Source organism: Solanum verrucosum, unplaced genomic scaffold (assembly GCF_900185275.1).
Source record: "Solanum verrucosum unplaced genomic scaffold, falcon-dt-bn FXZP01000277.1, whole genome shotgun sequence".
NCBI lineage: Eukaryota > Viridiplantae > Streptophyta > Magnoliopsida > Solanales > Solanaceae > Solanum > Solanum verrucosum.
In genome coordinates this window covers 116884-134130 of record NW_026019945.1, presented here as the reverse complement: position 1 = coordinate 134130, position 17247 = coordinate 116884, and the positions used below count along the sequence as shown (strand labels likewise).

General features: G+C 29.2%; 2 protein-coding genes across 2 annotated transcripts; one reads left to right on the top strand and one right to left on the bottom strand.

Moving 5' to 3' along the window:
• Positions 1 to 576: 576 nt before the first annotated feature.
• On the bottom strand, positions 577 to 1722 carry LOC125806967 (uncharacterized). Its single transcript, XM_049486718.1, has 2 exons — positions 1479 to 1722; positions 577 to 1201 (listed from the first exon to the last, which is right to left on the bottom strand). Exons 1-2 carry the CDS (start codon positions 1659 to 1661, stop codon positions 725 to 727), a joined length of 660 nt encoding a protein of 219 aa, XP_049342675.1. The 5' UTR covers positions 1662 to 1722; the 3' UTR covers positions 577 to 724.
• Positions 1723 to 15507: 13785 nt separating this feature from the next.
• Positions 15508 to 16457, top strand: LOC125807257 (transcription factor MYB63-like). Its single transcript, XM_049486974.1, has 3 exons — positions 15508 to 15646; positions 15775 to 15904; positions 15992 to 16457. The coding sequence occupies exons 1-3, from the start codon at positions 15508 to 15510 to the stop codon at positions 16455 to 16457; spliced, it is 735 nt and encodes a 244-aa protein (XP_049342931.1).
• Positions 16458 to 17247: the final 790 nt, after the last annotated feature.

The following is a 17247-nucleotide window of genomic DNA, read 5'->3' as shown; positions in this document are numbered from 1 at the left end:
GTTTGGTCCATACCTGGTACTCTAATAGTATAAACTCAAAATTCTAACACATATCAACTATTACTATATGTTTGGGCCATACCTTGTGGTATAGATTCAAAATTTTCTAGTATAAATTGTAAATTCTAACTCCGATCAACTTTTACGATATGTTTGGTCCATACCCGGCCTCTTGTATAGATTCAAAATTCTAACTCAGACCAGACCGACTTTTACAGGAGAATAACAAGAACCCCTTCCCAGGCCGATTTTTTTTTTCTCATGTTATAGCAATAAAACAAGAAAATTTACACTGGAATATTGCCAAGCATATTATTAATCCAGACTTGTTAACAGATATAGGCAAATCAGTTTCTCATAATCGGCAACATTATCAGGAAAAAAAAGGGTATTCAATCAATTCTCCATTCATGACTTGACTGTTATGCCATCAGAAACATTGCCTAAATAACATTGACAATAGCACGCACCATTGCAACGTGAGCTGAGGACACGAATATACATACATATGCATATTGCCAAAAGACTGTACGCATGCATTTATCCTCAAAAAAGAGAGCGGGTAAGGAAGACAAGCCGAAGCTAAGAGGGAATTCATATACTACTACTCTGCCAAAGAAGGAACATACATGTATATACTATTCTATAACTTACAAGATTATATCTTCTCTTCTATCTTTACAAAGAAAAAATAAAATTGATTTCTTGGCTCTTCAATCTTTTCTTATATGGATATGTTGAGATCAATCCGAGGCTTTTTCATTGCTACAGGTAATGGAACGATGGTACGGCAACGAGGGCATTTAGGATCGTTCTTTGAAATTAGCACATAAAGCAGGCAACTAGGACATCCAGCAGCGAAAGAAGAGGATATGTGCTCTTGATTGATCTCTGTATCCTTGACTGAGGATGAGGAATTTGATGACATTGACACGGATATTGAACGCTTCCGGGTTGTTTCCTTCTCTGCCCTTTCCAGAGCAGATTTCACTTTTTCCAGGGTGCATACACTGTGATAACTTGATGATGATGGCGAAGAAGGAAGCAGCAGTTTTAGGTCTAAGTTTGGTTCATCAAAGAGGTTGAGCGGTTGCTTTGATGTAGGAGGGAAATTAAGGTCTTGAAGCTTTCCAACTGTTTGTTGCTTCTGTTCCAAAGTCTTTGATGTAGAATTGCACCTCTGTAAATATACTTTCCCTGACTGTTGTGCAAATGAATGTAAAATCAAATTAATATTAATTGAACAGATATTCAAATCAAATCTCTCAACCAAGCCTAACTCAGTTGTTGAGTCATTTTCACAGCCAACAACATAAAAAAAAAAAGGCTGATTGTTCGTCGCAATTAATACTGCAACCGTGTGATAATCAGGATCAGATAGACACGGTGAGTTATAACAAAGCAACTAATACCATCTGATTTAACGAATCACGGAAATTAAAACAAACAAACAAAAAGGGTTAGGGTTTAATATTAACCTTGAGGTCGAGGCGTTTTTCCCATCCAGAAGGAACCTGCAAATCAAGGTCTAATTCCTTAGAATCAAGTGAGCGGCAACCTCCGAGCAAGTCCATGGTAATTAAATTGGGTGATGAATCATTTAATGAGGCAGCAGTAGCAGCGTTCATAATCCTAACGAGAGAACTAACTTCAGCCGCCATTGATATTGATATTGATATTGATATGATAGAGAGTAAAAGAAAGGCAGAGTTGGAAAAGGGAGTTTTAAACAAACAAGTGAAATTGAGAGTTGGATTGATAAAATCTTTTCAGAAGAGTACTACTCACTCCTATATAAATATAATATAAAAATATAAATAAAATTGTTGATTGGCATTATGTGGATTAGTAATAAATGGGATTTGGAAGGAAGGAAAGGGCCGTCACCGTCAGTAATGGAGGCAATAAATGCAAAAATGGGACTCCGACTTTTCCCACCAGCTCTGCTTTTATTGCAAACATTTTTCTTCCTTAACACCTTTCTCCCTTTCATTAATTACAACCTCTTTTTTATTATTCTCTCCTTTTCTATTTATTTATTTCTCACCATTATACAATAGGAGTAATTATTCTCTTCAACTCTAATTTTTCAACATATTTTGATCAATTAACTACTTAATTTCTTTATATTCATCAAATGCATACTTTCACAATTAATAGCCTATTTGGATTGACTTAAAAAAAAATACTTAGCTTTTAAGTTGAATTTAAATAACTTTTAAGTCAAAAAAAAATACTTAGCTTTTAATTTTTAACTTATTTCAACCTTATCAAACACTTCCTAACTTATTTTAAATTATTTTTATATTTGTCAAACACATCAAAAGTCAAAAATGACTAAAAATATGTTTTACCAACTTTTAAACCAATTCAAATACCCTCTAATAACTTTCAAGGATAAAATAGAAAATATAATTTCATTTATGCATTGATTTTGTTAAATAATAAATACTGTTAAGAAACACATATTTTTAATAAAAACGACACATAAATAGAAACAATAAGAACTTTTTTGGTTTTTCTTCTTTTTACAAGTCCAAAATCTTTAAAATGTACTACTCTAATTTGATTATATCTTTTCATTTACCACCAAACTAATGTGTGTATGAGCTCGATAAAATTTAATACTGAAAATTTTCATTTTTAAGAATACATCATTCCCTAACAAAATAATTTCAAAAACTCAATCAACTAGGCCATTATTGAGACATTATACTGTCAAGAAAACAAAAGGGAAAATGGAATCGAAGAAAAAAGACATTGACATGGAAGCTATTATCCTTTAATATATATATATTGAAAAATCCTTTTTGCAAGAAAATTTGATCAAAATGATATTTTATCTATGTTATTTTACCTTTTTGAACATTTTTACTCTTTTAACTTTAATACCTTTTAACTAAAAAAATGGAAAAAAGATCAGTTTACTTTAAAATAAAAAAGATATTATAGACTTTCTAATTTTCTGGTCATTTAGCATTACCCGTATATATATATATATATATATATATATATATTTAGTTAAAATATATTTAAATTAAAAGGATAAAATATTTAAAAAGTTAAAATAACATAAAAAAACTATCGCCAAATTCTGATCAAATATTTTACCAAAAAGATTTTTCATATATATATATTGTCCGTACACTTTTATCTAGGGAGTTACAAGTAATTTTCGTTGGGATTCAAAAAAATCTTAATAAACGGTACATTAATTACACTACTTCACGTCCATGTATTTTAAAAAGTTGAAAGATGAAGCTCAATTTAAGGCTTTTTTTCATTTTTATAGGTTTAATTTGAACTTTTTGGTTCTTTCAGAAATAATAATTGATATGAGTATTTTATTTAATGTTTAGTATTAGATTTTAAAAAATAAGTTATCAATGATGAGGATAAAAAATAGAGAAGAATAATTATCTTTATATATATATATTTTGAAAATCTAGTTTTAGAATGCCAAAATAAATAAAAATAAATGAAGGAAGAAGAAGTTAATTCACCACATATAAATTATACTCCGTCCAATAATATTTGTCCATTATATTAAAAATAAATGTTCAACGATACTTGTCCACTTTATGAAATACATGAATAATTTTACACTTTGTTCCTAATTTACTCTTGTCATTAATTATAGTCATTTTCCCATTACATTTTTCAAGATATTGTATTTATTATATTCAAAGTGTGATATAGTAAAATTACCCTTCTATTTATAATTTCTTAAGAGGTGTGCCAAGTTAAAAGTGGACAATTATTATTGAATAGAGAGAGTAATCACATCGGTTGTTAATAATCTAGACGTACATCTATGACGATTAAAATGGTTAAGTACGACATTATAAAATTCATACTAAATTAAGAGTACACAGAACTAATGATTCTACATAGGGGTGTGCAAAAATCGATTTAACCAATAAACCGAACCGAAAAAACACTATTGATTTATTGATATTGAGTTATTGGGCTAACGATTTTTAAACGGTTCTGCAAAAAATTTTATTGGGTTATTGGTTTGGTTTCCTGTTTTATGATTTTTGTTAATGGTTAAACCGATAACCCAATAAGACTATACTAAATTTACTAATCTTATTGTTAATGGTTAAACGATTGTTACTTTCACACTTTTTCCTTTGAATGTGTCTAGTGTCTAAACTTGCAATAAAAATGATTGTTACTTTTATGATTATTACTTTCATGCCAAATGCTAGAAAAATCATATGGTTTATTTGAAAATTTTCTTATTGTGTATATAATATATATGAGTATTTTTTTATTGGTTAAATCGAAAATTGAACCGTTAAGTACCATAAACCGATCAGAAATATGTTATTGGTTTGATTATCGGTTTGACGTATTTACAAACTGAAAACCAATAAACCGAACCAATAACACTTAAAACTTAACCGAACCGACCGATGCGCACCCCTAATTCTACATCAACAAGACAACGAAAATTCAATAAAAACAGAATTGCGAGCCCCTACCTCAAGTCTCAAATAAATCGCTAATCTTTTCTATTTTGTGTTAAATAAATAAATTAAGTTGTTAACATGGGCAGCTAATTTTGATCTATTTCAAAACACACGTGTGGATGATCATGGGTTGCATATTGCAAATCGCTTCAACCCTCTTTGACTTGGTTTTGCGTGTGGCTCTCTACTTCTGACTTTTCTTTTTGTCAATTATGTACCCATTGGCCATTACTCATTCTGGGGTTCGGTTCTTCGGTTCAATTTTATCAAATTTTAATTTAATTTTTTATTTTTAGAAAAGTGTGAATCGTATTTCATATCAAATTAATTCAATTTGATTCGATTTAGTTCGGTATTTTTAATCGATTTTTCGGTACAAAAGAAAAATAAATTGAAGACAAAATCAAAGTGTAAGATACTTAAAAATTTAAAACTTTGTTAAGGATTGATGTGTCTCTCCGTGGAACACTTTATGCTAAATAAAAGAGACTATATTTATCTTTGTCAAGAACATTGTTTCTCCAACTACTTCTCGAGAAAAATAAGGACGAAGACGGGTTCCTTTACATAATGTACATTGATAAAAATATGTTTGGGTTCCTCTTGGTGATTAATATTTGAAGTTAACTATTGAATTGTAAATTTGTTGCTATTTTGATTGTTCATGAATGATTTAATTGTTAGTTGACTTTTTATTTTTAGTTAAGAAAATGCCCATATATATATATATATAAAAAAAAAAATTATTATTTTTAAAATTTTGAATTTTTTAAATAAAAGTTTGGCTCTTCAGTGCACCAACATTTTGAGACCCTTACACCAAATACTGAACCGAAGAATCGAACTTTAAAAAAAATAACAGCCACACTGAATCGAAAAATCAAAGAACCAAATTAGTTCGATTCAATTCAATTTTTCGATTTTCCAATATTGATGTCCACCCCTACTTACCAATATCTTGGGTGAATCTGTGTATATATAAATTTTAAATATTTGATGGTAACTTGGTTATTATTAATCCATCATGTTATTAGTATAAGTTTAACATAGTTATACTATATTTAGAAAATATTTTCATCTATAGTAATATATTTTTCTCACTTAACACTTATAATATATTACATAAAATAATTGATAAAACACATATAATACATGTTTAATGATAGATAATAGTACAATTTATCACACATTTCAATACACTTACAAATTACAATACACTATATCAATTTTTTACTAAACAAACATAATATATTTTAAAACACTATTAATATATCTATGTTGCATGCACAATTCACTTTTAATACATAGTGCAAATTTATTATATTATTGCTATAAATGATAATAAATAAATAAATAAAATTTATAAAAATCAATATTTATTTATTAAAAAGTAGTCACCCAAATAATTTTTCAATTTTATATCCTCAATTTACTTTTAACATCTTAAATATCCCAATGTATTCTTTCCCTTGAAATGACTCCCTCAATTATAATGAAAAGAAAAACATGTGACTCTCTTTGTATATGCACGGATGCTGCACCATGGCTACTGTTAGCTTAAGCCCTACTAGAATTGTAGAGTATTTGAATTCCAACTAATATATTTCACACTTGCAATATATTGCCATTTTTATTTATTTATTTTTCCTACAAAATATTTAATTTTGTACTTTTCATTATGTGGACGTTTCAGCTTTCGTTGAGAAAAAATCTACTAAAATTGAAAACAGATTTATAATTATAGGAGAAATTTTTATTGGATCTTTGAGAGTTAGGATTACTGATATTAAGAAGCTTAAAAATGATTACACATAACAAAAGCATGAATAATACTACAAACAGTTAAAACGAGACAAAGTACTAAATGGACTTATTAATTGGTAGAGGTCACCCAATATAATGTTGAAAAAAAGATGACAAATATGTACGATCAGAAAGTTGAACACTTTCAAAAGGATCGTCGGTGTGTCCTTTTTTCACTACCACATTTATCTATCTATAACTATAATATAAAATCCGATAATATCTCGATTAGGCTTTTTTCATTAACCATTAGTCTACATCTTTAAATATGAATATATTTTTTTAACATTAATTAGTACTGCGTAAAATCACTCGTTTTATGTATATATTGAACATCAGTATTTTATTTTGAATGGAGTATTAAATAGAGTTTATTGAAGGTTGAATAGTCATATGGAGAGTTGCATAATGCAGGTTCACCTTCCTTGTGTTGTGTCAATAAATCAAGAAATTAAATGGTGAGAGCTAATTTTTGGTACAAAAACTTCTTCTCCCATTACCTCTACGGATCAATTAATTAATTGAATACTCCTCCTATCTTTAAGATTTGCATTTAATGGATCATAGCATTTATGATTCAAAATATATGTGATCCCACTACCACTCACTTTGAACAAATTAAACTATTCTAATCCCATTTTCAATCTTATATTTTTATTTAATGTCTCTATTTTATAAGTATTGCTCTCAAAGTCTCTCTTCAGCAATTGTTTTTGTGTCTATATGAATTGTTCAATCATTAGGGGCCACGCTCTGCACCCTTCGTTCGGAAATTTCACTCAATATTCCACATTCAAATCACCAAGTGTTTTAACAATAATATGTTTGTTATATACTGTAGTATATAATTTATTCGACAAATAAATGTTCTCCTTCACATTGTTAAGTTTTGAAGGAATCATAGATCATTCAATATGGACTTCTTTTATCAAAATGAACAGTATATTCTTGCGACTTTTTCATTGTTTTGCTCCAATTCAATCAAATTCATGTTAAGGGTGTGATATTAATTTAGTGCAACATTTGGTATCTTATAAGAGAGGTTAATGATTGATTCCTTCATGTCAACGTTCTCAGTCGAGAGATCTCACTACATCAAACTTGTTTAATGCGATCGCAAACTACTGCATAATTTCCCCAATGCGTACTTAAAGGGTATATAGCGGGCTGTGGGAGTCTTTAAAAAAAAAGAGCAACTTTCACATATAGCAAACATAAAATTATATTTGTATCTTATAACTATAGTTTGCATAATTGCGCTCCATATCAAATTTTATGTTTGCTATGGAGTATCTGTATATTTCAGGATTCATTCGAAGCTATATACAATTTTATTTTCTAAATAAATTTTATAAAAGACTGTAAATTCTATTACAAAAAAGGAAGGCAGTTGCTTAACTCACGCAAAAAGATCTCTTTCCTTCTACGACTTCTTCATCAGTAGTGACTCCGTTGTAACTGGGTACAAGTTTGCCTAGAAATTTAACACCCTAAAAAATATTACATATACAGTTTTATTCAAATATACATATATACATAAGTATGACTTACTGTGTTTAAATATGACACAAATACAATTAGCGAATTGTATAAAATAAGATTTAATTCAATTTATCTATACAAGTTTTATAAATAAGATTATACATTATACAACACATTTCAATTGTATAATCGTTTATATTGTATATATAGTGAGATTATTGTACTTCTATTAATGGAGAAAGGTTGTATATTAAACCTAATGGCTAAAAAAATACAGATCTGTATAAATAAACATATAAAAAAGTACATACAGTCATTCTGTATAACACTAATTTTATCTGAATATAACATAAACATATTTTATATGGATATTATATATTATACAAAACATTAAAATTGTATAATTGTTGATATTGTATATATGGTAAAATTGTTATAATAACTACTGCTATTTATACAATAAGTTTGTATATTAAACCTAATGGATGTGCATATCTGTATAAACAAACAAATATAGGGTAAAATTTTACAGAGAAAATATAAGATTAATATACAATCGTAACATATACAAATTAATATTATACAAATACCTGAACTTCTTCATGTTCATCTTGCTCCAATGAGCCAGAAACAATTCTAATATGCAATTGCTTTATACAATAAGTTTGTATATTAACCTAATGGCTAATATACAATTGCTTTTCCTTTCCTCTTCTTACTTGAACTAGCATCGTACTGATCTTTGTCACCTCCCTCAACAATTTCAGATTGCTTTGATTTTGCACTAACTTCACCCAATCTGATTGGGTCATTCTTAAATTTGGATCTGATGTCTTTAATTTATTTGGATTTGGCTATTGAGCCTGCAACCTCTCCAAAATTCTTATTTAGACCCAAGGAAAATGTTCATCCATTGTATAAGTGAAAAATCTGTATGGATTATGATTTCATATGCAAGTTAAAGAACCAAGGAAAAAATTGGAAAAAAATAATTGATTTAGAGGTTTTGGCGGTACCTGAAATTTTTGAAATTGCGATTGAGAGCGTAGTAGTGAAGCTTTGAAATTCAAATTGATTTTGTGGAGAGAATTTAGGAGAAATTGAAGGGTATGGGAGAGAGGGAAGAGATGAAGTGAATTGTATAAAGGAAAAGACTTCCGTTTTTTTTTTTAATTTGTGGGACCATTAGTAGCAAGATATGCGAAACTGTAGCTACTCAAAGGAAATAAATGAAACAGTAGCTATATTATTTATTTTCAAATAATAGTTTGCCATTATGCACAATTCCCCCCAAAAAAACTCTATTAGTATTCGATCTCTAAGGAGGTTAAGGTCCAACTAATTTTTCGTGGTTTTTTTTAGGAACTTTCGCGTATAGTCACTCAAAAATAGCTTAATTACACTCCATAGCTATATTTTGCTAATTAAGATTTGTAGTTACATGTTATAGGGAGGAGAGTGATGAGCGAGACTGGGAGAGGGAGGAGAGAGGCAAGCGAGAGAGGGAAAAGAGTGGGAGAGAGGTGAATTGTATATATGTATATCAGTTAGATAATTGTATATTATACATATGTATTTGTATATTCTGGCGAGAGAGATTGGGAAAGGAAGGAGAGGGGCGAGTGAGATTGGGAAAGGGAGGAGACAGGTGAGCGAGATTGGGAGAGGGATGAGAGAAGCGAGCGTGATTAGGAAACGGAGGAGAGAGGCGAGCGAGAGGGCAAAGAATGGTAGAGAGGTGAATTGTATATGTATATCGGTTAAATAATTGTATATTATACATATGTATTTGTATATTCTGACGAGAGAGATTGGGAAAGGGAGGAGAGAGGCAAGTGAGATTGGGAGAGGGAAGAGAAAGGAGAGCGAGATTGGGAGAGAGAGGAGAGAGGCGAGCGAGAGAGGACAATAATTTGTATAATTCGCAGGTACATTGTATAATTCACGTGTTTTTATATAATAGGGTAATATAAAGTATGGAATTATACAAATATAATAAAACTTGAAATAACGAATTGATACAAACATAAACGTATGCCCACATAATTAATGTATAATGTTAGTCGGGAGTAGTAATTATAGCAAACTATAACTATAATGAGTAATTAAGTAATATAAGTTTGTTTAACCACATAATTTTTTATTTTTTTTTGAGCAACTTTCACATATAACAAACATAAAAATCATATTTGTATGTTTGTATGTTTGCTATGGAGCATCAGATTGTATAACTCGCTGGTAGGAACTTCAAATTTGTATAATTTCGTTGGCAGACCATTTGTATAAATCGCTAACCTCTCATTTGTATAAATCGCTGGCAGCCTCTCAATTCAATTTTATGTGTTTGTATATCTGCATAAAATTTGAATTTGTATACAATTGAGTCGAAATAAAATATTGGTATATCAAATCTCTCTCTCTCTCGCTTTATAGAACACAGATTATACATTGTAATTTGTATAATCTGTGTTTGTATAAAGCGAGAAAGAGAGAAAGGCAAAAGAGAACTGGGCAGGAAAAGATATGTATTTGTATAATTATAACTGTATATGACGAAAATATATGTATTCGTATTTGTATATACAGTTTTCTCTCGCTTTATACAAATACAAACGCATTTCATACATTTGTGTTTGTATAAAAGCGAGAGAGGTGAGAAAGAGACTGGCGAGAGTGGCAAGCGAGAAACCTAGGGAGAGAAGCGAATTACAATTGTTTGCTATGGGTTACAATTAAATCAAACTGTGGTTATAACATTTAATTTGAATTAATAGTTTGTTATTTTATACAATTTTCCCATTATTTAATTATGATACGTTAAATCTTTTGATATAAAATTTGTCATGAGTAAGTTTTGTAGCTTTGAAATTTGACTAATCTGAATTCACGCCTCAGATCAGACCAAACTTTTACATCCCTTTTATCACATAATTGTTTATTTTGTACTTGTACCGAACTATATTAATTGGGGTTCAAGTCAGTATAGTAGGAATGACTTCTAGGAAAATGTGGGTTTGCTACCCAAAATGGACTTTCGGCCCAAAGACAAAGGAAGAAGTTTATATTTCAAAGGGGAAAAAAGATAATGGTAGGAAAAATTACATAACCAAATTAACATATATAATTAATTATGCTTCAAAACTACAATTTAATTTAATTATAAATTACAATTATAGTTGACAAAAATGGTTATAAGGTGGGTTCCTATGTTTTTACATTTGTATCAAAACGAGTAAGTCTCTTCTTTCACCTTTTATATAAATTAAAACACACTCTCTCTTATCTAACCCACTAAATTATCTCCTAAAATCTCTCATATTCTCTTAAATGAATCAACTATATTAAAATTTAAAATTTGAAAATTTCAGATTCTCTCTCCTAATGGTGCATACCCAAATAAGTTAACCTCCATCAATTTTTTTTTTGTATTTGTATATTTTTTCCTGATTTTCCCATTATTTCATATTTTTCAATCACAATTTTGAAATATTTCAGTAAAATCAATATATACATTCAAATCTTGATAAACAATCTTCATAAAAAAGGATATCTAGAGATATACATTTGCATGCAACAAAATATGATGATCCTTGATTTTTTTTCGAGTCTTACTCAAGATTTTGGATGCAACAAATCATTCAAAAATGGAATTCAAAAGATGCACAGAAGCTATGGACGATCCAACAAGATGGGAAATATGTTGAGGTATTTTTAAAGAAATTGCATCTACAAGTAATGAATCAAAATCATATGTCAATCTTCTTCGACTTAAGGTATTTATATACTTATTTTTTTATGTCTGATTTGTATATGATTAAATTGGAATATAATTTATTTGTATTCCGTGGTGATTTGGCAGAACTAAGTAGTAGGTGAGTGTGAAGGCAATAAAAGACAAGTGTTTGGGCACTAGGCATTGGAGTTTTAAGCATATGATCACATTAGTCAAAATACAACAATTTTGATTGGAAACCGTACAATCATAAAATTTCTTTGATTTTAACTTCATCATATATACTCTGCAGGCTACACAATTACAACTTCCTCATAAAATGACAAGTTTTTATACATATATAGACGTTCAACATATATTTAACCATGCTTATATAATTAATATAGGTATGTGGTAAATTTACATGATCATGAATATTTGGTGTAAATATTAGCAGTAGTGGTGGCTCTCGTCAAAGATCATACATATATATATATATATATATATGAAAGCCTAGCTACTAGTGCAGTTGAGTAGTGAAGAAAACAATTGAGGAGCATGCATGATTTTGGATGTATAAGACAAATATATCTTTATAATTGAAATAAAAAAAATATACTAGTTGTTATGTATACAAACAATATATATACTTTGAAGAATGAATGTGGCCGGGTAGCATAAGATTGGTGCGTGTATGAATTTGAAATTCCTTTTGTCAAACACCCACCTAACTAAAATTACATGTTGCGACACGTACCCAACAATTCTATATTCTTTAAATTTGCAATTATACTACTGTATATATAGAGGCCAAGAGCATGACATTTTGCTGCGATGCTTTAATTTGGGTGAGACACACTTGCATAATGCACTCGTCATATCTACTTATAATATATAAAAAAAGAATACTTAATATTTTTCAGAATCTATCACTTCTTATTACGAGAGACTTGGTAAGACAAAAAAAGGTCAAATACTTTGTATATATATTATAGCAGAAGATGACTAACCCAGAACGTAAAGAAGTCAGTCGCAAGTTTTCAATAATATTAGGTTATAAATGCATTAAATGACTTTCATCTCAACCAAAATGGCTCACATTCATTGAAAAATTATGTTACATAAATATATAGAGCTAAAATAACGTTTTATATATATATATAAACTTTCACTTAAGAGATGTTTTCAACATCATGTCAAAAGTAGTATAATTTTAAAATTAGACTAAATTATTACACTTACAAATTTTCTAATCTTTTTATAAAATTTCGGACTCTGCCACAGCCCACATGTGGTAATGTTCTAGTCACCCAATTAGTTTAGGACGGAAATAGGATCTTATTTTAAGAAGGTAGTGTTTATATATATATATATATATATATATATATATATTATAACAGTAATGGAAAAGGCACTAATGTCAGCAAGCTGGTGACCTAAACCGGTAGCTAACACTCAATCTCTACAACTTGCAACGTATTATTAAATTTATTACACAAAATTAAACGATCGACTATATATTATCATGAATTAATTAATGTGATCAACCCTAGTGTATATATACTCCTGCTACAATATATATAAAAGTTTCCAAGAGAAATTAAAGTACTGGTCCTGCATCTTCAATAATCAATAATAATAATAATAATAATAATAATGTAAATGTGAGGGAATGCAACATGCTCCTTTTTCCTTATACTTGTCGAAATGCATGTCTCATGGCGCATGCGCGCACACCTAATTACAAAATAAATGGAGTACTAGTCTAGCTCCTATAATATACTAGTATATGTTTTTATTTTTTTGCCATTTTTGGTTAAAAACGATAAATTAAAGGTATCCAGGAAAAGTTAGAGAGGGTACAAGTTGTTAAAAAATCTGCTTAACAGTTAATTGTTGAAGGAATAAGTAGAGGACTAGGTCTGTCAATATATAGAACTAGGGGTGTACATGGTCGGGTTGATTCGGGTTTTTCAAATATCAAACCAAACTATTTGTGTCGGATTTTTAAATTTATAAACCAAACCAAACCAATAAAACTCGGGTTTTTCAACCTCGGGTTTTTTGGATTTTTTTGGGTTTTTCGGGTTGTTTCGGGTTTTTCCGATAAAGTATTCATACAAACATATAATTTACTTGTACTTCAAATATTTCTTTAGTTCTACCAAAATACAACTATCTAAGATGTTTCTTACAAATATAACACTATGATATGATTAATGACACTAAAATATCCAACAAAAATAATAATAATGAAATCGCGTAAAACAAATATTGCAAATTAACAAGTCATAATGAAAATGATCATAATTTAAAAGTACTAAATCATGCTAAAAATAAGTTTAATAAGTATTAGTTACATGACTAAATATTAAAGGAAATTAAAATTAGATTATGTATTTTAATTGTCTAAACCAATGTAAAACTAAAGAATAAATATTCAATATTATTGTCATTCTTAGTGTTGAATTGATTTTCTTTTTGCATTAGTATTAATTTGATTTTGATTTAAGCTTTATTATAATTACCAACATCTGTGGACTATAATCATTATTGGCTCATTATAATTCTAAGTTTCAAACTGGAAATAATATACTAAAAGATAAAAACTATGAAAAAGTATAAGAAATATTTTAAAATTATATCAAAGTAAATATTTTTATGTATAAAATAAAATTTTAAAATTATATATATAATGTCGGGTTGGTTTGGTCTCGGGTTGGTTTTTTTTAGTTAAAACCAAACCAACCCAAATATAGTTGAGTTTTTTTTTTTCAAAACCAAACCAAGTCAAACCAAACCACTAATCGAGTTTTTTTTTTTAAGTTGACTTGATTTGCAATTTGGTTCGATTTTCGATTCGATTTTGTACAATCCTATATAGAACAACAAAATTGGATATATATATGCACTGGGAAAATGGAAATCCTACCAAACTAATTAAGTGCGACCTTCAAAGTCTTTATGTGCTGAAATTATTTATTTATTTAATAATTGGTGTGTACTCATCTTGGTCTAATGGTAGGTAAGGTAACGAAGACTTATCTACTAATCAACATGAAATATAGATGACGTGTTCTTCTTTTGCATGATATCATGATATGGATTTCAAAGTATAAAGATTAATCAATGGCCATATCTTGGAAAAAACTTAGCTGCATCGACTGTTTACACCAAACTAATATTAATGTAATTTTCATTATTATGTGATTTAATGAAGTAAAACACATGTTAATTAATTAAGATTAAGTAAAATGAATTATAGATTTAAACACATGGCATGCATATATTGGATTGGTGTATACACCCGATGTGGATAAGTTTTACCCCATATCTGCTGTAATTTCTCCTTTTTGAGTTTTGACATATGTATGTACGCACGCTATTTAATGTCGTTGGATTTTCATTTAAATATTCACATTTATATATAAGTTACGAGAGAATTTATTTATTATTTTATAAATAAATTTTACATAAAATAATATATAAATTGCATAATCATAACTAATCTCTAGCTCTCTCTATATTTACTAGAAAAACACCAGCTACCAAACGACCTTATTAGTATGTTCTTAATTAGTCCTACAATTATTACATTGCATCTCTTCTGCTGTCAAAATAATGTATCGAAGTTGAAACTTTTTTTTTTTGGTAGAAAAGTATCGAAGTTGAACCGAAAGTGGGATGATATATACTTAATTGGAAAATGATATATGTATAAGAATGTCTATATATATAGTTTATTGTAAATTGTTTAGTGAGTATTGGTTGTGGTCCTATTTAATTAAAATTCTTTAACGTATATTAAAAAGAATTAGTTTGAGTTAGAAAATAAATTGGTAGCTACTTGTCGCATAGAAATTAATACCATGCATGTATATATGTCCAAGTTACAAGTGTTAGATATATCGATATATGTAGACCCCACCCCAACCAAACAATATTATCATATATAATGTTGTGATGTGTTGTGTATATATTTATAGGAGAAGATCATATAAATATAAAAAAGAGAGAAATATTGATCGATCGATGGGAAAAGGGAGAGCAGCATGCTGTGATAAGAGTAAGGTGAAGAAGGGAGCATGGAGTTGTGAAGAAGATCTCCGTCTCATAACTTTCATTCAGAAGCATGGTCACCAAAATTGGCGATCCCTCCCTAAACAAGCTGGTTATTCGATCTTCATATTCTTTCATTTCAATTTATTACCTAATAATATAATTAAACATGTTGGTATATTACATGCTTCAATACTAATTAATTAATTACGTACTGTACGTGTTTGTTGATTTTTGTAGGATTACTGAGATGCGGAAAGAGTTGTCGTTTGAGGTGGATTAATTACTTAAGACCTGACCTTAAGCGAGGAAATTTCACCCCTCAAGAAGAGGACACTATCATCAAATTGCACCAATCTTTTGGAAACAAGTAGGCTCGATCGACTTTTAACTTTCAACATATATATTATCAATCAATATAACTTACTAGCTAATACATCCCTCTAATTCATTTCAGGTGGTCAAAAATTGCTTCTCATTTGCCTGGAAGAACAGATAACGAGATTAAAAATGTATGGAATACACATTTGAAGAAACGACAACTCATACACAGTGAAGCAAAGTTAGATGATTCATCATGTGCCTATAATTCACCTTCATCAACTTCAGTATTGTCACATGCCAATACGATAATTCATGAGAAAGAAGAAGCAAAAAGATCTTGCTCTTCCTCCTATAATATTAATGCTTCTTCATCTAGTCTCTCCAACTTGAGCCAAGTTGAGATCATTTCAAGTCCAAATATTGTAGATATGGATTGGATATTCCAATTCAATGAGGAATCTAATAATTATCTTGAGTTGACAAGGGTGCTGCAAGATGATGGGATAATTGAAATCCCATTGGAATCATGTGATCATGTTGATATTTGGGACATGTTAGATATTATGGACCCTCCACTCCAAACTGGACAATGGACATGAATAAAGCATCTCAGCCACTTTTTGAAAATGAATGCCAAAACTGGTTCACGTACATACTTTGAAAATGAATTATTAGGTGTCGTGTGTCGTCTAAGCCACACTACTATACTACTACATCCAATTAATTAGTAGTAATTGTTACCATCAACGGCACTAATGCTATTAAAGCCCAACCTCTTACTAATAAGAAAATTTGTGTCTCATACAATTGTCTGAGACACAAAATAATTGTTTAGTATCTATTAGCTAGCTAGAGATTAATACACATCGATGAGTCTCTTCATGTTTTTATTTCTTTCGTTATGAACTAATAGTCCCCTGAAGCATATATAGGTTCAGAATTTTAAATTTAGGTTCAAATGTAATACTACTTGTATAATTGTATACTATAGAAAAATTAGTGTAATTTCACACCAGGTAGTGGTTGAAAAATCTGTTTTGTTTTTTCCTTTCTATTTTTAAAGTAATAATTACTAATAATTATACACTTGTTTATATGTAAGAGTTAATTAGTTAGAACGAAACTGATATGTACGAGTACGACTTAATTTTTACATTTGACAAACTCAGTGGATGAATCTATCTTTGAGTAATTTCGTTTTTTCCTTAATTTCTCTAACATAAAGAAAACTATATATAGAAATTTAGAAAAAAAAGCAAACACAACATCAATATGCATATATCTAACACAAATTCAAGTTACGTTGAGTGACCCTAATAGTAGTAAGAGTGACTAGCACGCTTTTTTTTTCTTCTTCTAGGAGTAATAATTATACTAAAAACTTTCTAC

Bases quoted from the DNA above. Each gene is read 5' to 3' on its own strand.
- LOC125806967 (XM_049486718.1), bottom strand. From the start codon at position 1,661: ATGGCGGCTGAAGTTAGTTCTCTCGTTAGGATTATGAACGCTGCTACT. The intron at 1,202-1,478 runs GTTAATATTAAA...TTTGCACAACAG, and splicing joins AAAAACGCCTCGACCTCAAG to TCAGGGAAAGTATATTTACA.
- LOC125807257 (XM_049486974.1), top strand. From the start codon at position 15,508: ATGGGAAAAGGGAGAGCAGCATGCTGTGATAAGAGTAAGGTGAAGAAG. The intron at 15,647-15,774 runs GTTATTCGATCT...TGATTTTTGTAG, and splicing joins ATCCCTCCCTAAACAAGCTG to GATTACTGAGATGCGGAAAG. The intron at 15,905-15,991 runs GTAGGCTCGATC...AATTCATTTCAG, and splicing joins CACCAATCTTTTGGAAACAA to GTGGTCAAAAATTGCTTCTC.